Source organism: Phocoena phocoena, chromosome 12, assembly GCF_963924675.1.
Source record: "Phocoena phocoena chromosome 12, mPhoPho1.1, whole genome shotgun sequence".
NCBI lineage: Eukaryota > Metazoa > Chordata > Mammalia > Artiodactyla > Phocoenidae > Phocoena > Phocoena phocoena.
The window spans coordinates 9,785,091-9,808,044 of record NC_089230.1 but is presented as its reverse complement, the minus strand read 5'-3'; the positions used below and the strand labels follow the sequence as shown (position 1 = coordinate 9,808,044).

The window sequence follows — 22,954 nt, the reverse complement described above, 5'->3', positions numbered from 1 at the left end:
GAGCGGCTGTGCGAGGGGGAGGGCGCACGGCAAGCACGGGGGCGACTGGGCAGCCCCCCGCGCCCCGCGGGGTCCCGGAGCCCCAGCACGCGGGCTGGAAGCGACTGAGGACCGCCGCCGCGGGCTGCGGGCGAGCACCGTCCCTCTAGGCAGGGGATCCGGCTATGACAGCTGGGCTCCCCAAAGGGTTAACCTGGGTGTCCTCGGCAAAGTTGTCACCGAGCCGGGAGCCCGCGTAGGGGCCGCGGCGCCGAGGCTCTGGGGGCGGCCGGGCGGCCGGCGGCGGTCGTGGCTCGGCGGGGGCCGCGCGGCCGGGGGGCTGCTGGGGGTGTGCGCCCCCAGCCGGCTGCCCTCGTGGATGCCTCCCGGCGGCGGCGGGCCCATGAAAGACTGCGAGTACAGTCAGATCAGCACCCACAGCTCCTCCCCCATGGAGTCGCCCCACAAGAAGAAGAAAATCGCGGCCCGGAGGAAATGGGAGGTTTTCCCGGGAAGAAACAAGTTCTTCTGCAACGGGAGGATCATGATGGCCCGGCAGACGGGCGTCTTCTACCTGACTCTCATCCTCATCCTGGTCACTAGCGGACTCTTCTTCGCCTTCGAGTAAGTGGTGGCGAAAGCTCCCCGACGCCTGGCACCCCTCGCCTCCCCGATCCATGTCCCTCTCCCCTCGCTACTTTCGTTTTCTAGAAGCCTTATCTATTGTATACTGTTAGATAATACAGACCCCGCACTCCCTCTTTTTCTTTAAAAGGTCTGTTTGCTTTTCTGTCCCCGGAGATAATGCAGTTCTGGGTCGGGCTCTGGGAGTGGAGGAGAAGGGAGAGAGGACACTTGGAAGGTGTGCCGGCCTTGTTGCACCCAAGGGTTGAGTGGCACCTCGCAGGTGACTGATTCTTGGCGCGGGCCCTACTGAGTTTGGAGACTAGCAAATCAGCCCAGATGTAGCCTTCTGTGGGAAGCGGGGATGAGGAAGATCCTTAAGTCAGGGATAAACAGAATCGACTTCCTTTCGTGCTCACGAGCTGTAGGGCATCTTGTGAAGCTCAGTTGACTAAATCTTCTACATACCCTCCCTGACTAATGAGAAATCTTGGTTATTTTAGGTCTCAGAGTGTTGGCCACTCCATGTGGCTTGGAAGGATAATTTCATGTTTCGTTCTCCTTAGATGTTCACTCTTGATCAATTTCTGATTTACTATCAGGTTTCTAAACGATTCACTTTAAAAACAGGTTTCAGTAAAAAAAAAAATGCTCCAAGCAAACACTTTCCCCTCCCCTCCCAATATTGGGGAACAGGTAAAAGGAGACTGTAGGCCTGTCAGGAAGAGTATGACACTGCATGGTAACTTATGATTCCAGAAACAAAACTTTGGGACTTTAGGGCTTTTATCGGGGAAAAAAGTGCATGCACGTCTTCTCCATTCAGGAAAATCAAATTGGCTGATAGCAACTATCTTCCTGCCAACTAACTAAAGATCTTCTTGTTTGTTAATAGTATTAGATAAAGTCATTTAACCACATTTCAGAATCCACTTCAATTGCTCTTATCTGGTCCAACATTTGCATTGCAGCTTCTTGTGTAATTCTTGGTATCTTATGCTCAATGAAACTTGTAGCTACTACCCCCTCCCATTGAAAAAAAAGCAATATATTTTTGGGGAGTTCTTTGCTTTTCCTAGCTATTATGGGGCATGATACTCTTTCTGCTTCTGTTGGATAGGGTTAATTAAAAGCTTTTGTGTATGTTTACTTTGTCTGTGGTAAGTATTCATAGGTTCTGACTTTGTGCCTGGTGTTTGATATTCCAAATGCTGTCTCAGTCAGAAATGGATGATCCCTTGACAATGTAATACTTTTCACTTAAAGCCCTGTGACTCTGAGGGGAAACATTTTGTGTCTGAACATTGTGCCGTGATGAACAATTTTAATGGGATTGAGTGAGAACAGGTGAGGAGAGAGATCTCGGATATAAGCTCCTTAACTCCCCCAGCCTTTCTTACAGACAACACCTCCATTTCTGACTATGTAAAATTTCCAGGTCTCTTCTAGAAGGTTAACTTTGGTGCACATTTGAGACTAGTTGGTGGAGTCTGTCTGGGGACTTGGTAACGGGAGGGTAGGGGTATGGAGAGGCTTTCAGAATGATGGGAGAAATGCCGTGTCGTTCCTGCTGCTGCTCCCCTGCCCCCATCCAGAGCCACCCTCTTGTCCTTACAGACCTGGGGAACTGGGGGAAGGGGCCAGAGGTTCTGGGTGATTTTGCAGTCTGAGTCATAATAAATCCCGGCACTGACATGGTGATGGCATACGGTAGAACAGAAATGCCATCCTTCCGGTGGTGGCTTCATTACAGGTGTTCCCCTAGGTAGAGCATATTCACTATGTTCCTCATGTTAACAGTTTCGAATGGATCTATACTGGCATCTCTGCGCTTTTTTAGCAGTGTTAAGAGTGGATAAAATGGATTCATTTTGTGATTGTGTTGCAGAGCTTCAGCCACAAGTGTGTTTCATTTAGGATCGCAACTATTTCATTTTCTCTAGACACCCAAATCCCCACTGTATGGTTAGGGGTCCCCTGCAGTTATTACTTTTACTCTATTTTTACTTTCTTTTACTTTCTTCTTTCAAACACTGCTTTTAACCAAACCATCATAAGTTCATTTTCACCTCATCTCTGTGTGTTTCTTCCAAGAGTTCCCCAAAGGATCACTAGCAGGTTGTTAGGGATCTTCCTGTGTCAGCATTGTGTTAACGGAGGACTGTAGGGATAAACATGTGCACTGGGATTTTATTAGCTACTGTCGGCAGCTTCAGTTTTAGATCGGCTCTACATGTATGTGTGTCTTTGGTGTCCAGGAGTGTTGCTTCAGTTGGCCAATTTGAAATTTCAAGAAAATAGGCTCATCGTAACATGATGCCTCAGTCACAGAAAATCATAGGGCTGCTCAAATCATAGAATGTTACGCTTTAGCAAGAATATTTGTCACTGTATTGCTTTTAAGTTCTTTACCATTGCTAATGCCAGAGTGAAATTAAATAACTTTGACCAAATTAATTTGATAGAGACTCAGAGCCCCAATTAGTCCCATGCACGGGAAATGAAATGCCAACAGGCTAGGAGAGATCAAGAGAGAATGCCAGTTTTGTCTGCTATCTGTCTGCCTTCCTTCTGCCATTCCTTCAGTTATTTATTGAGCATATACTATGTGGTTGCCTATTTTGATTAATTTCATGTCTAGATAACTTTAATATTAGCAGAATTTGTTTTTAAACACGAGGGTCCATGTTTCTCCATACTGTAACACAAAGGCAAATATGAAATTTGAAAATAAGACATATAACTTCTAAACTTAGTTTTAGACCTCCTTTTCCTGCAACTCTTCTCCACCCCACCTCTCCTTCCTGACCTTGAAGAGATGGACAGGGAACTTTGTTCAAGAGAAGTGGACCTCTTGGAATGCAGCAACAGGTGTTGATACTGTCTTCAACCGTGGAAGAAAGGCAGGGTAGAATGATTTTTCTCACCTTGAAGATGAAGTGGTAGAGGCTTGGAGAGGTTAAATAATCACCTAAGATCACACAGTAATTAGTGGCCAGGCTTCTGGCTGGAAAGCCTGTGACCTTTCTGATGCTCTGTGCTGCTCCTCCCCCAAGTATATAATAGTGGCTACAGGCATGTATGCCTTTCGGAAGGACAGATCCCAAAATTCTTCCCAGAAGTATGACCTTAGACAAATTAGTTGACTTTTCTAAGCCTTGGTTTCCCAGTCTGTTAAATGGGATTAATAATATCTACCTTTAAACGTTGTGAAGATTAAATGAAGTGTATTTAGTACAGTGTCTGATACATAGTACTCATTAAATGGTACATGTTATTAGAGCAGAACTTAGAAATAGCCTCCCAAGGACTCTGGTCACCCCTTTCTGAGAACCTGTGAAGGGCGGAGTATGTGGATTAAGAAGCAAGCATGACAGTGATAGCATATTAGGGCGGAAAAAATGTGGAACTGTGTAGTCTGCAGTTGAACAGAGACCTTGGCGTGAGTCTGAGGGGCAGCTTTGCTCTTGCGCCTTTCATCCAGACCCTGAGCGAGGGCAGTGAGCAAGCCTACAAGAAGCAGGGACTACATCTCATTTCCATCCTTGGAGCTGCCATCTCAGAATCGAGAAGACAGTAATAAAACAACTAGAAGAAACCTGAAGCAACTCTCCAGTCTTTGTCAAGTAGGGCGGGGCTATTTATCTTTAGATGTCTTTTATTCAACGTATGTAGTACTGGTCCAAAGTGACAGCATTACATGGCTGTGTTTAAGAGGGAAGGGTGGAAGTTGGTTGCAGTGCTGTGGAGACATCTCACTGCTCCTTGCACTTACTGAGGGGCTGGCTCATCAAACACTCCCTACAATGTCCTCATTCTCACACACCCCAGAATTGCCATTTGAAAAGATCAGTGAACATTATCAATTTCTTCCTCTCTGACTTACACACACATATAGCCCACTTTTTTTTTTTTTTCTTTTGCGGTACGCAGGCCTCTCACTGTTGTGGCCTCTCCTGTTGCGGAGCACAGGCTCCGGACGTGCAGGCTCAGCGGCCACGGGTCATGGGCCCAGCCGCTCCGCGGTATGTGGGATCTTCCCGGACCGTGCCACAAACCCGTGTCCCTTGCATCGGCAAGCGGACTCTCAACCACTGCGCCACCAGGGAAGCCCTTCCTTTATTTTGTAACTAAACACTTTAAACAGATAAAGCACTCTGTGGTATATATGAAGGTTACCCAACAACCACCAACATGTAGAGTAGTTTTGTATCTTATAGGTTCTTGTGTTTGGATACTTGAATTTATATAGTAGGACTTTTAAGGATTCTATTGACTACTTGTATTTCACTGTCTTCTCTCAGCTAGTGGGAACTGACATCAAATTATGCAGAAAGGACTCTTGTAGGTTCCTATAACAGGGTAATGATGATCAATTATTTATTGGGCTATATCTACATAACCTGGAGATTTTTCTTTTGCAGTACAATGCTACACATAATTTATTCAAGGCAGAGTTATTATGTCTTAGCAGGAGAAATTAAGGGTTTCAAGGAAGCATGTTCATTGTTTTGTAGCTCAGGTTGTTAGGAAAGGGAAAACTGTGGTGGTCAATAGATGCTTATAATTAGATACACCCAGAAATATGGATCTGATAAAATGTCAGTTGGTTCAAGTAAGAGTTGGGGACTTTCTTAATGCTTTTGTTTAGTTCTTCACTAAATATAAAAGTTGGTCCTAATTTAAACTAATTTTTATAAACTGGATAATCTTCTAGTATTTCTCCAATTCCCCCCCATTTAAAAAATATAATATTAGATTGATATAGAAGATTATATATAACAACACACATGCAATTTTGAAATAAAATACTTTTCATGAGTATAAAGAGCCCCCATGAAACTACCACTCACTCAAGAACCATATCAATACCAGGGCTTTTGAAAAAAAAAAAAATACCAGGACTTTTGAATCTACTTATATCCTTTGGGTTTCAGCCCTGTCCCATCTTCCTGCCCCTCCCTGAAGTCTGCTACCTGAGCTAGTCATTATTAATGCCTTGCCCTGTTTTCCTCAAGATTGTTGAATGTATGCATTCCCAAACAATAGGTTGTTTAGTTTGGCTTATTTTTCTATATAAAAAATATAAAGAAAATTTTCTTCTATATATAAAAAAATAATGAAAATCTTTTATTTAAAAAAACTCTCTCTTCCTCCTCTCTCCCTCTCTGACCCATTGAAGAGTAAGTTGCAGATGTCATGCTCTTTTATATCTATATTTTTCAGCATGTAATTCTTAAGAAAAAGGGTGTTCTCTTATACAAACACAGTATTAGCATCAATTTCAGGAAATTTAACATGGATACAATAATCCACATTCAAATTTTGCCTTTGTCCCAATACTGGTGGGTTAAAGTTTATCATCTTGGTATTTGTTTTCTATTTATCTAATATGTTTTGTCTCTTTTCTTCCTTCTTGCCTTCCTTTAGGTGAATTGCCTATTTTTAGTATTCCATTTTATTTCCTTTAAAAAAATGTGGGCTATGTTTCTTTGTATATTTTTAGTAGTTGCTTAAGAGATTAGAATATGCATCTTTACTCTTTAGTAGTCTACCTCCAAATAGTAATATTGTACTTCAGAAATAATGAAGAAACCTATAATGTTATAATTCCACTTCTCCCACCCTTTGAACTCTTATTGTCATATATTTTATATCTGTGTATGATACAAGTCCAGTAATGTTATTATTTAAAAGCAGTCAGTATTTAAAAGAAACATAAATGTATATACATATAAAAAATAAATATACTTTAAAATAAAACCTATACAAACATATAAAATCTAAGACACATATACATTTGTACCTATATGAAATAGAGATAATTTTAAATAGAGTTTTGTATTTATCCTCACATGTTTACTATTTCTGTTACTCTTTATTTCTTTCATCTGTATTATTTCCCTATGACCTAAAGTACTTCTTTCAGTGTTTCTTGTATGCAGGTCTGCCGGTGACAAGTTCTCTTAGTTTTTGTTTTGACAGTGTTTATTTTGCCTTCATTTTTATTTTGCCTTCAATGTTTATTTTGCCTTCATATTTTCACTGGATATAGAACTCTAGTTTGACAGTTTTTTTCTATCAGAACTTTGAGGATGTTGGCCCATTGTCTTCTGGCTTCTTTTGTTTCCAGTGAGAAGTTAGCTCTTATTTTTTGCATTTCCTCCTGTATGTAACTGGTGAACTTTTTCCCAGGCTGATGTTCTCTTTATCTTCTGTTTTTTGGTTTCAGCAGCTGAATGAGGATATAACTGAGGTGTGGTTTTCTTTATATGGATCCTGCTTCAGGTTTACTAAAGCTTTGGGGATCTGTGGATTGATATGTTGAAGTTTTGGAAAATTTTCATCCATTATTTCTTCAAAAATTTTTTTGTCTTGTTCTCCCTCTTCTCCTGGAACTCCATTTATTTATATATGATACCATTTTATATAGTTCCTTACATCTTGGATTTTTAAAAATTTTTTTCTGTGTTTTTCTTTTATCTCTGTGTTTCAGTTTGACTAATTCCAGTTGGTCTGTCTTCAAGTTTACTGATCTTTTTCTCTCCTGTGTCCTGTCTATGATGAGGCCTCTTTGATACCTTATTTTTTATTTTGAGCATTTCTGTATTTGAAAAACTAGTTTTTCTAACATTAGTTTAAAAAAATAATTTCCATTCTTCTCCTGAAATTATCTGTTTATGTCCATATTTTCTTTTTATTTGCATGTATCTTTTTACTTTTATTTTTTAATTTTAATTTTTTTGAATTTTATTTTATTTTTTTATATAGCAGGTTCTTATTAATTATCCATTTTACACATATTAGTGTATACATGTCATTCCCAATCTCCCTATTCATCACACCACCACCCCCCGCCACTTTGCCCCCTTGGTGTCCATACGTTTGTTCTCTACATCTGTGTTTCAATTTCTGCCCTGCAAACCAGTTCATCTGTACCACTTTTTTAGGTTCCACATATATGTGTAAATATATGATATTTGTTTTTCTCTTTTTGACTTTCTTCACTCTGTATGACAGTCTCTAGATTCATCCATGTCTCTAAAAATGACCCAATTTCGTTCCTTTTTATGGCTGAGTAATATTCCGTTGTATATATGTGCCTCATCTTCTTTATCCATTTGTCTGCCAATGGGCATTTAGGTTGTTTCCATGACCTGTATATTGTAAATAGTGCTGCAATCAACATTGCGGTGCATGTGTCTTCTTGAATTATGGGTTTCTCTGGGTATATGCCCAGTAGTGGGATTGCTGGGTCATATGGTAATTCTATTTTTAGTTTTTTAAGGAACCTCCATACTGTTCTCCATAGTGGCTATATCAATTTACATTCCCACCAACAGTGCAAGAGGGTTCCCTTTTCTCCACACCCTCTCCAGCATTAGTTGTTTGTAGATTTTCTGATGGTGCCCATTCTGACTGGTGTGAGATGATACCTCATTGTACTTTTTTTTTGTGGTACGTGGGCCTCTCACTGTTGTGGCCTCTCCCGTTGCGGAGCACAGGCTCTGGACGCGCAGGCCATGGCTCACGAGCCTAGCCGCTCCGCGGCATGTGGGATCTTCCCAGACCGGGGCACGAACCCGTGTCCCCTGCATCGGCAGGCGGACTCTCAACCACTGCGCCACCAGGTAAACCCCTCATTGTACTTTTGATTTGCATTTCTCTAATAATTAGTGATGTTGAGCAGCTTTTCATGTGCTTCTTGGCCATCTGTATGTCTTCTTTGGAGAAATGTCTATTTAGGGCTTCTGCCCATTTTTTGATTGGGTTGTTTGTTTCTTTAATATTGAACTGCATATATATTTTGGAGATTAATATATATTAATATATAGTTTGGAGATTAATCCTTTGTCCATTGATTCATTTGTAAATATTTTCTTCCATTCTGTAAATATTTTCTTCCATTCATTTGTAAATATTTTCTTCCATTCATTTGTAAATATTTTCTTCCATTCTGTAAATATTTTCTTCCATTCATTTGTAAATATTTTATTCCATTCTTCCATCTTGTTTAGTTTCCTTTGATGTGCAAAAGCTTTTAAGTTTTTGATTAGGTCCCATTTGTTTATTTTTGTTTTTATTTCCATTACTCTAGGAGGTGGATCAAAAAAGATCTTGCTGTGATTTATGTCAAAGAGTGTTCTTCCTATGTTTTCCTCTAGAGTTTTATAGTGTCTGGTCTTACATTTAGGTCTCTTACCCATTTTGAGTTTATTTTTGTGTATGGTGTTAGGAAGTGTTCTAATTTCATTCTTTTACATGTAGCTATCCAGTCTTCTCAGCACCACTTATTGAAGGGACTGTCCTTTCTCCATTGTATATCCTTGCCTCCTTAGATTAGTTGACCATAGGTGCATGGGTTTAATCTCTGGGCTTTCTATCCTTTTCCATTGATCTGTATTTCTGCTTTTGTGCCAGTACCATATTGTCTTGATTACTGTAGCTTTGTATTATAGTCTGAAGTCAGGGAGTCTGATTCCTCCAGCTCTGTTTTTTTCCCTCAAGACTGCTTTGGCTATTCAGGGTCTTTTGTGTTTCCATACAAATTTAAGATTTTTTGTTCTAGTTCTGTAAAAAATGCCATTAGTAATTTGATAGGGATTGCATTGAGTCTGTAGATTGCTCTGGGTAGTATAGTCATTTTCACAATATTGATTCTTCCAATCCAAGAACATGGTATATCTCTCCATCTGTTTGTATCATGTTTAATTGCTTTCATCGGTGTCTTATAGTTTTCTGCATATAGGTCTTTTGTCTCCCAAGGTAGGTTTATTCCTAGGTATTTTATTCTTTTTGTTGCAATGGTAAATGGGACTGTTTCCTTAATTTCTCTTTCAGATTTTTCATCATTAGTGTATAGGAATGCAAGAGATTTCTGTGCATTAATTTTGTATTCTGCCACTTTACGTAATTAATTGATTAGCTCTAGTAGTTTTCTGGTGGCATCTTTAGGATTCTCTATGTATAGTATCATGTCATCTGCAAAGAGTGAGAGTTTTACTTCTTCTTTTCCAATTTGTATTCCTTTTATTTCTTTTTTTTCTCTGATTGCCGTGGCTAGGACTTCCAGAACTATGTTAAATAATAGTGGTGAGAGTGGACATCCTTGTCTTGTTCCTGATCTTAGAGGAAGTGCTTTCAGTTTTTCACCATTGAGGATGATGTTTGCTGTGGGTTTGTCATATATGGCTTTTATTATGTTGAGGTAGGTTCCCTCTATGCTCACTTTCTGGAGAGTTTTTATAATAAATGGGTGTTGAATTTTGTCAAAAGCTTTTTCTGCATCTGTTGAGATGATCATATGGTTTTTATTCTTCAATTTGTCAATATGGTGTATCACATTGATTGATTTGCATATACTGAAGAATCCTTGCATCCCTGGGATAAACCCCACTTGATCATGGTGTATGATCCTTCTAATGTGCTGTTGGATTCTGTTTGCTAGTATTCTGTTGAGGATTTTTGCATCCATATTCATCGGTGTTATTGGTCCGTAATTTTCTTTTTTGTAGTATCTTTGTCTGATATTGGTGTCAGGGTGATGGTGGCCTCATAGAATGAGCTTGGGAGTGTTCCTTCCTCTGCAGTTTTTTGGAAGAGTTTGAGAAGGATGGGTGTTAGTACTTCTCTGAATGTTTGATAGAATTCACCTGTGAAGCCATCTGGTCCTGCACTTTTGTTTGTTGGAAGATATTTAATCACCATTTCAATTCCATTACTTGTGATTGGTCTGTTCATATTTTCTATTTCTTCCTGGTTCAGTCTTGGAAGGTTACCTCTTTCTAAGAATTTGTCCATTTCTTCCAGGTTGTCCATTTTATTGGCATAGAGTTGCTTGTAGTAGTCTCTTAGGATGCTTTGTATTTCTGTGGTCTCTGTTGTAACATCGCCTTTTTCATTTCTAATTTTATTGATTTGAGTCCCTCCTTTTTCTTGATGAGTTTGGCTAATGGTTTATCAATTTTGTTTATCTTCTCAAAGAACCAGCTTTTAGTTTTATTGATCTTTGCTATTGTTTTTTTTGTTTCTATTTCATTTATTTCTGCTCTGATCTTTATGATTTCTTTCATTCTGCTAACTTTGGGTTTTGTTTGCTCTTCTTTCTCTAGTTCCTTAGGTGTAAGGTTAGGTTGTTCACTTGAGATGTTTCTTGTTTCTTGAGGTAGACTTGTATTGCTATCAACTTCCCTTTTAGAACTGCTTTTGCTGCATCCCATAGGTTTTGGATTGTTGTGTTTTCATTGTCATTTGTCTCTAGGTATTTTTTTATTTCCTCTTTGATTTCTTCAATGATCTCTTGGTTATTTAGTAATGTATTGTTTAGCCTCCGTGAGTGTGAGTTTTTTACGTTTTTTTTCCCTGTAATTGATTTCTAATCTCTTAAGCGTTGTGGTCAGAAAAGATACTTGATATGATTTCAGTTTTCCTAAATTTACTGAGGCTTGATTTGTGACCCAAGATGTGATCTGTCCTGGAGAATGTTGTGTGTGCACTTGAGAAGAAAGTGTGATCTGCTCTTTTAGGATGGAATGTCCTTTAAATATCAATTAAATCTGTCTGGTCTGTTTTGTCATTTACAGCTTGTGTTTCCTTATTAATTTTCTGTTTGGGTGATCTGTCCATTAGTGGAAGTGAGGTGTTAAAGTCCCCCACTGTTATTGTGTTACTGTCAATTTCCTCTTTTATAGCTGTTAGCAGCTGCCTTACATATTGAGGTGCTCCTATGTTGGGTGCATATATATTTATAATTTTTATACCTTCTTCTTGGATTCATCCATTGATCATTGTGTAGTGTCCTTCCTTGTCTCTTGTAACATACTTTATTTTAAAGTCTATTTTGGGCTTCCCTGGTGGCGCAGTGGTTGAGAGTCCGCCTGCCGATGCAGGGGACACGGGTTCGTGCCCCAGTCCGGGAAGATCCCACATGCCGCGGAGCGGCTGGGCCCGTGAGCCATGGCTGCTGAGCCTGCGCGTCTGGAGCCTGTGCTCCGCAAAGGGAGGGGCCACAACAGTGAGAGGCCCGCGTACCGCTAAAAAAAAAAAAAAAAAACAAACAAACAAACAAAAAAAAATAAAGTCTATTTTATCTGATATGAGTATTGCTACTGCAGCTTTCTGTTGATTTTCATTTGCATGGAATATCTTTTTCCATCCCCTCACTTTCAGTCTGTTTGTGTCCCTAGGTCTGAAGTGGATCTCTTGTAGACAGCATACAGATGGGTCTTGTTTTTTTATCCATTCTGCGAGCCTGTGTCTTTTGGTTGGAGCCTTTAATCCATTCATGTTTTAGGTAATTATCAATATGTATGTGCCTATTACCATTATCTTAATTGTTTTGGGTTTGTTTTTGTAGGTCCTTTTCTTCTCTTGTGTTTCCCACTTAAAGAAGTTCCTTTAGCATATGTTGTAGAGCTGGTTTGGTGGTGCTGAATTCTCTTAGCTTTTCTCGTCTGTAAAGCTTTTGATTTCTCCATCGAATCTGAATGAGATCCTTGCAGGGTAGAATAATCTTGGTTGTAGTTTCTTCACTTTCATCACTTTGAATATGTCATGCCACTCCCTTCTGGCTTGTGGAGTTTCTGCTGACAAATCAGCTGTTAACCTTATGGAAGCTCCCTTGTATGTTGTTTGTCATTTTTCTCTTGCTGCTGTCAATAATTTTTCTTTGTCTTTAATTTTTGCCAATTTGATTACTGTGTGTCTCGGTGTGTTTCTCCTTGGATTTATCCTGTATGGGACTCTCTGCACTTTTTGGACTTGTGTGTCTATTTCCTTTCCCATGTTAGGGAAGTTTTTGACTATAATCTCTTCAAATATTTTCTCAGGTCCTTTCTCTCTCTCTTCTCCTTCTGGGACCCCTATAATGCAAATGTTTTTGCGTTTAATGTTGTCCCAGAGGTCTCTTAGGCTGTCTTCATTTCTCTTCATTCTTTTTTCTTTATTCTGTTCTGCAGCAGTGAATTCCGCCATTCTGTCTTCCAGGTCACTTGTCCATTCATCTGCCTCAGTTATTCTGCTATTGGTTCCTTCTAGTGTATTTTTCATTTCAGTTATTGTATTGTTCACATCTGTTTGTTTGTTCTTTAATTCTTCTAGGTCTTTGTTAAACATTCCTTGCATCTTCTCGATCTTTGCCTCCATTCTTTTTCCGAGGTCCTGGATCATCTTCACTATCATTATTCTGAATTCTTTTTCTGGTAGGTTGCCTATCTCCGCTTGATTTAGTTGTTTTTCTGGGGTTTTATCTTGTTCCTTCATCTGGTACATAGCCCTCTGCCTTTTCATCTTATCTATCTTTCTGTGAACGTGGTTTTTGTTCCACAGGCTGCAGGATTGTAGTTTTTCTTGCTTCTGCTGTCTGCCCTCTGGTGGATGAGGTTATCTAACAGGCTTATGCAAGTTTCCTGATGGGAGGGACTGGTGGTGGTTAGAGGTGGGTGTTGCTCTGGTGGGCAGAGCTCAGTAAAACTTTAATCTGCTTGACTGCTGATGGGTGGGGCTGGGTTCCCTCCCTGTTGGTTGTGTGGCCTGAGGCAACCCAACACTGGAGCCTACCTGGGCTGTTTGGTGGGGCTAATAGCAGACTCTGGGAGGGCTCACGCCAAGGAGTACTTCCCAGAACTTCTGCTGCCAGTGTCCTTGTCCTCATGGTGACACACAGCCAACCCCCCGCCCCCGTCGCCACCTCTACAGGAGACCCTCCAACACTAGCAGGTGGGTCTGGTTTAATCTTATATGGGGTCACTGCTCCTTTCCCTGGATCCCGATGTGCACGCTACTTTGTGTGTGCCCTACAAGAGTGGAGTCTCTGTTTCCCCCAGTCCTGTCAAAGTCCTGCAATCAAATCCCACTAGCCTTCAAAGTCTGATTCTGTAGGAATTCCTCCTCCCATTGCCGGACCCCCAGCTTGGGAAGCCTGATGTGGGGCTCAGAACCTTCACTCCAGTGGGTGGACTTCTGTGGTATAAGTGTTCTCCAGTTGGTGAGTCCCCCACCCAGCAGTTATGGGATTTGATTTTATTGTGGTTGCGCCCCTCCTAACGTCTCATTGTGGCTTCTCCTTTGTCTTTGGATGTGGGGTATCTTTTCTGGTGATTCCAGTGTCTTCCTGTCGATGCTTGTTCAGCAGTTAGTTGTGATTCCAGTGCTCTCGCAAGAGGGAGTGAGAGCACGTCCTTCTACTCCGCCATCTTGAACCAGTCTCTTTATGTCCATATTTTCTACTGGATACTTTAACATATTTTTTGTAGTTATTTTGGCGTCCTTGCCTAATGGTGCCGGCATCTGTCATCTCTGGATCTGCTGCTTTTGCCTATTTCTTCTCTTGACTGTGGCTTACAGTTTCTTCCTTCTTTGTATTTCTTGTAATTTTTGATTACGTGCTAGATAGTGTGTGTAAAAGAATTGTTGACCCTTCAGTAATTTAAAAGGGCATGGCCTTCTTTCAGGCCAGTAAAGTGTGCGCTGAGTCAGTCTCATTTGTAATTGAGATGGGTGTGTGCGCTGGTGACTCTTTAGTTAGATTCATTTCATCCCTGACTTTAGATGTTTTGAGGGAAGAATCAGGACTTTCCCTTTAGCGGGGATTGGGATCTTATCCCCGGCAAAACTCTTCACGCTTCACAGCCCAGCACCAGCTTACTGGGGAAGATTTGTTGTTCAGCGAGACTGCCAGCTTTTTGGGTTGCTGGAGAGTTTTCTTTGCAGTCTTGCCCCAGCTCTCTATACCTAGGACATCTCTTTTTGACCGGCTGTTCAGTCTCCGCTTTTGGATCACTGCAGAGTGGCCTGAGTGACGGCCTGAAGTGCCTGAGAGATTTTCTTATATTTTTATGCTCTCACCCCTGCCTTACCCTTGGGGACAGTCCCATAGGTGTCAGGGCGGACATCTCTCAACACTCCTGCCCTATCTAAGCCTTTGGTGTATTCTTGCTATGTGTTTGGTGAAGATCCACGGGGAAGAGTTGGCTGGTGGCGTAGCCCTACCTTGTGGCTGTGTCTTCTTGGAATTCTAATCCATAGAGCAGTCCACTTGTAGCCATTAACCTAATTAAAAATTTGCCGGTTTCTCCTTTTTCCTGTCTATGGTGGATTCCTGTTCCTCCTGCCACTTCGCTAGGAATGAAAGCTGGGAATGGCCTGACACATTTAGGCTTCTTTGCATCCTCAGCTCCCTGATATATTTTAAAAACTGTGCTTTGTAGCTAATCTGGCTTGTTCTCATTGTTAGAGTGGGAGGGATTGCTCTTACAATTTTCAACTTGTGATTTTTTTAGCTTAATGTTGTGTTTCTCAGATTCATTTATGCTGTTGCATATATATGTAATTAGTTTTTATTGCTATAATATTTGGTTTGTTTAAATATGCTCAATGTATTCCTTATACTCTTTCTAATGTTTCTTTCTTTGACTTCTCACTGATTCTTGGCATTTACTATCACTTTATAGGGTAGAATATGCAAGGCTGCCTCTGCATAGGTTTTGATTTCTTCTTAAGGATGTCCTGGCAATGACTATGGTGTCTAGACCCAAATGCTTAGGCCTGGGTAACTGAGAGAGTTTAGCATGGGATGCAATCTGTTACGCTTTTACATGATAAAATATTTATCAAAATGATAAATCATGACTATCAACTCGTCATTGAAGTTGTATACAATTAAGAGCAAGGTTTAAAGAAATATATATCCTTATGATGAGTGAGGTACTTTATCACAAACTTCACCTTCATCTTCATAGGTTAATTTGGCATTAGTTTTTCATTGATTTTAAGAGAAAACTTTAACTTTTTTCCCCTCACTTGTAATGCTTTGGGTTTGGAAACTCTTCTCTCATCTCATGTGTAACTTAGATACAGCCCCTCAGAGTACCTGTAATTAAGATTCTGTTACCAGCCTCTTCTCATGTAGCTGGTTTTCGTTGACAGTCCTGATAGAAGGATTTCTGATTGAACCAGCCAGCGCTGTTCTCTTATAGACTCATCAGTCTCCCTGCTCTACTTGAGAGAGAAAAATCTCTTCCCCTGCCAGGATCAGGCCCAGGATGAAGAGAAATGTGATGGCTGTGTGTGTGTGTGTGTGTGTGTGTTTGTGTGTGTGTGTGTGTGTGTGTCTCTTTCCCTCGACTCCATTTCTCCAATTTGTAGAGGTTGTCCTATCCTTAATTTTGGCCTGTTTCGGCCCCTACCTCCTTGACCCTTCAGCTGAGAGCTGTCATACCATTAGAATAGACTTCCTTGTTCCCCCACCTCCCCCAGAGATTTTTGAAGTAGACTGGCTTTCAACTATAAGGAGACTATTTTATTTCAGAACATTTTAAGTGTATTTGGAGAGAACAAACAGTTAAGAAATGTGAATTTCCATACATCTTCAAACTGGGCTTTCAAAACTTCTGACTTCAGAGACCACGGGGGCCGGTCTTGCTGTTGAGAGCCATTGGAATGCAACAAGGCTGTGCAAGGTGGCTGATGGAGGAGGGTGTAGCCAACGGCCCCCTAGGGTGGATGTGGTTGGCCTGGAGATAGTCTTATCGGTGGAGGAACGGCTGGCTGTCTAACTCACTTGGGAAAGAGTTTAAGTTTTATAGTCTGCTATCTTTTGATGGTTTTCAGGCGCTTCTCATGAAACAGCTTATTTTAACACAGAACGCTGGAGTCTATTAGAGGCATGAGTCCTACTTACTGTGATGGGAAATTACTGTCTCTCCTTGTACAGATAGTAGATTTTGTCTTCCTTGACAAAATCCAGTGTCCCTTTTTTTCCGTTTTTCTTTTTCCTTTTCCCTCAGTGGTATAAGAGCCTGTGAGTACGTTTTTTTTGGAAACTTTTTCTTTCTTTAGCTTTTAGGATGTTCATCTTCTACTTACCTGTAGTTACTTCTTTTTTCCCTGTATTATATCTGCTGTGTCCTCCTTGCCCTTAATTACCTTTGTCCATTTCCTGTCTGCCTTTCTTACTTTCTCAAGCAAGTCTGAGCCATCATGGTGACACTCTTACCTCTTCCAATGTGACTTCATCTGTCTCTTGTCCCCTGCTTAGAGCACCTGCCCTCCTGTCTTGCATTTCCTCTTGCCTGTGGAGACCTTTACCCAGATGTCCTCTGATGCCCAGAAAGCAAGGTATTGAAAACCAAATGCATTGTTCATGGCTCCACCATTCTCATTAAAGAAAACACTCCTCCTCGCCAGAGTTCATCCTGGAAGTGTTCTCTCTTTTCACCTTCCTCATATACTTTCAGTTACCACACTCTACTAATCTTTTGCTTTAATGTCTCTTAGGATGTATTCTTCCTGTTACCATACTTATGTAGTAGGTTTCAAACATATTCACAAAATCTTTAACCCTCTTCCCATCAAAAAAAAAGATGGAGTGTAATTCACCCCTCAAATATGGTCCAGCCTTAGAGACTCAGTTCTAAAGAACAGAACATGGCAGAAGCGATGCTGTGTGATTTCTGAGGCTAGGTTAGAAAATGTGGTAACGCTTCCACCTGGTGCATGGGCCATCTCTCTCTCTCTCTTGCTCTCTCGTACTGGGGACATGTACCTTAGAGCCCTGAGCTGCTATGTAAGAAGTCTAGCTATATAATACAGAGACCATGAGGAGAGACCCCAGGCCATATAGAGACAGAGGTGCCCACGGATGCCCAGCTGTTCTAGCCTCTGGCTGTTGGAGTCTTTATGGCTCAGAGGCTAGGTATGTGAGCGTGTGAGCCTTCACATGGTTCCATTCCATGCCTCCCCAGTCAGTCTCTGAGCCACCCTGGTCGAAGCTGAAAGGAGCAGACATGAGCTATCCCTGCCCAGCTCTGCCCACACTGCAGATTCGTGAACAAAATAATGTTTCAAGCCAGTATGCTTTGGGGAGGTTTATTAGACAGCCACAGTAACTGGAAAACTTCACCCCCAGAGTTTCTCAGATGAAGTGTTGAGGCTGGGTTGGAGCATGCAGCAATCCGTGTGTGACAACACTCAGTGCTGGAGTTAGAGAATTTGTTTTAAATTACAGTGGATTCAAGGCCAGTTCCTCTCACTTACCTCCATTCCAACGTGGCCTTGAGCAGGAGAGAAAGGAGTTGCAGCTAGATAAGGCATCCCAAAGCGTGCCGACCCCAGATCTCCCTTGGGAGAGGTGTCCTTTGTCGCATGTGTCCTGGTGGGAAAGTAGTTTAGTCCCAGTGGTCTAGGCCCTCATCACCCCGGGCCACTCCCGGCTTTCTTTCTCAGGTTCCCTTCCATGGTGTGTTTGTTGCATTTATAGTGATAGACTCACATGCCCATTATGTGGAAAAGTAAATCCACACAAAACTTAAAAAGTGGTGTTCAAGGACTTTCTGGATTTCTCCCGCTTTATTGAGTATAGATGAGAACCTCTATTCTCTAAGAGCTCTGTGTTGAGCAGTCCTGTCTGTTTATTTTGGAGAGGGTTGAATGTGGAAACACGGCCCCGATAGGGATGCCTCCCTGACACTGTTGTGAGCTGGATGTCCACTCTTCCCTGTTATTGAGAAGGCCAGGGACCTGGCTCGCCTGCCTGTCATGCTTCTGACCTACTGAGGCCTTCCCAATAACGGCCTGTGGTGACCTTGTATCTGCAGAGCTGTGCTGCCCCAGAAGTGGGCACTAGACAACCAGTGACTCCCAGCGATCTGATCTTTCAGATTTATATAATCGATGCCATTTATCATCTTGAATGGTACTATTTTGGGGTCTTTTAATGCCATGAATTTCCCATATACACATTCTTGATAACAGATAAGGGCATATTTGAACATATAAGCCAAAGTCAAGTTAAATCCTGCAGCTATATATAGTCTATTTGTCTTTATAACCAGGGAGAAGAATTCTTTACCCAGATTATCTCATACTTACCAACTTGATATAAATTTTCCTGCTTCTTTTTTTTTTTCTGTACGCGGGGCTCTCACTGTTGTGGCCTCTCCCGCTGCGGAGCACAGGCTCCGGACGCGCAGGCTCAGCGGCCATGGCTCACGGGCCCAGCCGCTCCGCGGCATGTGGGATCTTCCCAGACTGGGGCACGAACCCGTGTCCCCTGCATCGGCAGGCAGACTCCCAACCACTGCGCCACCAGGGAAACCCTAAATTTTCCTGCTTCTTTTTAAGACAGCAACTTATGCAAATTAAATTCCACAATGGTCCCAACACACACATATAAATGATGATTTCTACTCTGTTTAGAAGACCTACTGAGTTTGTGTTTCTCTTCCTATTCCATTAGCTTTAAGCATATTTTACACAGATATTTCAAAAGGTATGCTCTTGCCTTTTTAAAAATAAATAGATACTGAAAGTCAGAGAACTCTTCATCACAGCATTATTATTTAGTCAGGATTAACACTGTATAAAAAGAAATTATTTCTTCTTTGGCTCAAAATTTAAAAAAGGGTAAAAAGTATTATTTTAAAGCTATATGCCTTTATTGAAGTAGGAAACTATTTCCGTTCTATTTTTCCTTTAGAAGTTGAAGTGGCAGCCAAACAGAGTCCCACTCATTTGTAACTAAACTCTTCCGCCTCTTGGCTGTGGATGGTTACGATTGATCGGGAAAATGTCATCTCCTAGAACGTGAGATTAATATTCTTCTTCATTCTAAAGAAGGTGTGAAATTATTGATTTCACAGTGTTGTGTGAGTTTGTTCCTATCACCCAGAGTTGACCCTAGTTGTTTTCAAGAAAGATCTTAAGCTTTCCTGAGTGGGAGCCCCGAATAAGCATAAAAGGGGAGAGTTCAAGTGTGGAAATAAGTGAAGACTCGCATTCCTTTCACCTCATTCCCTTTCCCGCACGTAAGTTTTCTATTGCTGTCATAGCAAATTACCACACACTTAGTGGCTTAAAATGATACCGATTTATCATCCGACCATTCTGTAGGTTAGAAGTCCACCATAGGTCTCCGTGGACTAAAATCCAGGTGTCAGCAGGGTGTCCTCCTCTGGCAGCTCTAAGGGAAATCCATCCCCTTGCTTTCTCCAGCTTCTAGAGCTGACCTGTGGCCCCTCTCTCTGCCTTCAAAGCCAGCCACAGTCCCTCTCTGGGTGCCTTCCTTCTGTAATCACACCTCCCTCTGCCGACGGCCAGAAAAGGCCCTCCACTTTTAAGAGCCCATGTGATTAGATTGGGCCCACCCAGATCACCCAGGGTAACCCCCCCATCTCAAGGCCTTTAATTTAATCACAGATGCAAAGCCCCTTTTACAATGTAAGGTGACACATTCACAAATACCAGGGGTTAGGACACGGATGTCTTTGGGTGTCCATTATTCTGTCTGCTATACCCCAAGTCCTTGTAGTTTCCATGTTAAGCTGGACTTGAAATGCTGAAGACTTTGATACACCCTGGAGAGAAGGGCTTGTTAATCAGACATCATAAAGTGGGTGCATGAAACGGACCCCTTGATTATTTGCAGAATTCCGAGGAATTCCAAATGAGATGAGGCAGAGTATCTCAGGGATGGACTGAACTTGACTCACCTGATTAATGTCACAGGTAGGGTCCCCAGGGAAGCCGACTCTACAGGTTTACCTGTAGAACATTTTGCAGGGAGCTACACCTACGGGGGAGCAACACCTGTGGGGGACAAAGGGAGAAGCACCGGGCAGACAAGTCACTATAAAGTCTCCGCCGATCTTGCCGGCCAAGGAAACGGGTCTTTATAGCCCTGCGTTAACCAGCGTTAGATGTCAGCTGCCCCAGGAAGGGGGCGAGATCTCCGGTGAGACCACTCTCTCCAGCTGCAGGCAGTTTTCTGAGAGAGACTCGGCTGAAAGCTGGTAGATACCAACGTTCCCCGCAGCTGGGGGAGTGGGTGCTTCTGTCCTGAAAGAATAGGTGGTGGGGTGCGATCAGGGGTTGGGGGTGGCTATCCGTCTGCCTGACGACAGCATCCACTACAGTTAGGCACAACTGAATGTTGCAGATGGGTCAGCTGCCCAGTCGGATGACCCAGGCTTTGGGGGACAAACCAATTGCAGGGGTAAGAGGGAATCCAGCCTGGCAGGCAGCCGATGGTATCGGGGTGGCCCAGTGATTTAATCTTGTGGAGTTTGGAGACAGGGAGGTGTGTCAGTGGAGGGCAGGGTCTCAGGCCCAAGACTGAGGTTCAGCGAGAAGTTTTGTTCCTGGCGGGTGGGGACGGGGCTGGTGGGGCATAAGTGCCAGGTGAGGCTCCGGTTCTGGAGCACCGTAGATCAGGGCCTCAAGCACAGGGAACCTGACGAGCCCAGGGCGGGGATGTAGTCCTAGGACCGGACACAGTGTCAGGGTGGAGGGGCAGTCGGCTGGCAGAGGGGAGAGCCCCTGATGGTGGGCTGCTGCCGCTCTGTGCCCTCTGGGGCTGCATCTAAGGGCCTGCTGAGTTTGGGGTAGAAAAGGAACATGAGGCTAGAAACCAGGCTGAACTTGGCATGTAACTACATTTCTTTCTCAGTGTATGATAGACTTGTCTCCCCAAAGAAGGCTTTTAAATATTTCATTGTTTTCCTCCCCTCTTTCTACCTTAGACAGGATAATGGGAGTAATTAGTGATGCTCTAGAAAAAGACTTGAAAAAGAACTTTCTCTTCTGAGTGAGGAAGGCTGTGGAAATATTTTATAGGAACACAGTACACTGTATCAAATGAAACTATTTCTTCTTCACTTTAGAACAGATATCGCCGTTGTTATTTATTTTACATGTTTTGGCTAGAGAAAGGCATTCTGTAGTTATAATGACTCCACTGTCAATAAGGCTGCACTTTGCATCTACATTGACCGGCACAAGGGAAGAGGAAAAGTTCTGACTACGTATCTGTGCGATAAACATAAAGTGCAGCTTTGGCAAATAGCTTGCTTACTCTCTCAATGTCCACAGGTTAATTCAGGCTCCAAAGAAAAATGGTTTTACTTGAAGTGTCTGACCTAATACATTAATCAACATAATGAAGACATTTATGAACCTATGTGATTTTTCTGGAGGGAACCTAAGGTTTTTCTCTTTGCCAGACTGGTTGATCAGACCTTGCTTTCCTTTTTCTTTTTTTAACACATTTATTTATTTATTTTTGGCTGCATTGGGTCTTCGTTGCTGCCTGCGGGTTTTTCTCTAGTTGTGGTGAGCGGGGGCTACTCTTCGTTGCGGTGTGTGGGCTTCTCATTGCCGTGGCTTCTCTTGTTGCGGAGCACGGGCTCTAGGCCCGCAGGCTTCAGTAGTTGTGGCACGCGGGCTCAGTAGTCGTGGCTCACGGGCTCTAGAGTACAGGCTCAGTAGTTGTGGCTCATGGGCTTAGTTGCTACGCGGCCTGTGGGATCTTCCTGGACCAGGGCTCGAACCCATGTCCCCTGCACTGGCAGATGGATTCTCAACCACCGCGCCACCAGGGAAGCCCAGACCTTACTTTCCTGATTACAGCACTTAGGCAAATAGATAAAATCATCCCTCTTAATAGGAGCCTCATTTCCATTCCTTCAGGCCACCTATTTTTTCATATCTTTCTTCATGAATATTTCCCTCTTACTTTTGCTAGTATTTCTTTGTCTCTTTACTCAAGACATATTTGAGTATTTATTGCATGCCAATTACAAGGAGCCATGTGTTGGAGATATATATAAGACATATATATAGGTAAATTAGGGTGCTGTTATCTGTTGTCAGGGCCAAGGTTAGTATTTTCTATATTTAGAATACAGAAATACCATATTCCAGTATCTTGAATAAGCACCATGCCATGAGATAAGAAATAAAGGTGTTTGCATCATCTTCCATGTGCAGTTGTATGTACAGTAGGTCCTCCATACATATTTATAGATTCCACATCCATGGATTCAACCAACTGCAGATAGAAAATATTAGAAAACAAATTCCAGAAAGTTCCAAAAAGCAAAACTTGAATTTGCCACACACTGGCAAATATTTACCTAGCAGTTACATTGTATTGGGTATTATAAGTAATCTAGAGGCGATTTAAAGGATACGGGAGGATGTGTACAGCTTATATGCAAATACAACACCATTTTATATAAGGGACTTGAGCATCCCGGGATTTTGGTATCCTTGGGGGTCCTGGAACCAATCCCCCATGGATGTCCAGGGACGATTGTATATGCCGTTTCTTCAGCTAGGCTTAGACCTCTTCTCATGCATTTGTGCCTTTTCTCTCTTAAGATTCTTGTTTCAAAGGTACAAAGGCAGTTGTTATTGTCACTCATGAAGAAAGCAGACTCCCCCAGAAGGTTAATGGGTTTGTGATGAAGAAAGATCTGGAACCAGCGTCTTTTGTCTTCTGTATACTTTCCACCACTGGTGTGGACTTCTCTGCCCGGCTGACCCTGACCCAGACCAGGGGTCTCCCACAGGCTCA

The 22,954-nt window shown here is 42.3% G+C and overlaps 1 protein-coding gene across 2 annotated transcripts in view; it reads left to right on the top strand.

Annotated features, from left to right (window-relative positions):
• The first annotated feature begins 358 nt into the window (after positions 1 to 358).
• ZDHHC14 (zinc finger DHHC-type palmitoyltransferase 14) overlaps positions 359 to 22,954 on the top strand; it is a 274,764-nt gene continuing 252,168 nt past the window's right edge. For both annotated transcript variants that reach the window (XM_065888678.1, XM_065888679.1), the window contains exon 1: positions 359 to 603. In XM_065888678.1, coding sequence (XP_065744750.1) covers positions 359 to 603 — 245 coding nt within the window. The remainder of the gene's footprint in view (positions 604 to 22,954) is intronic.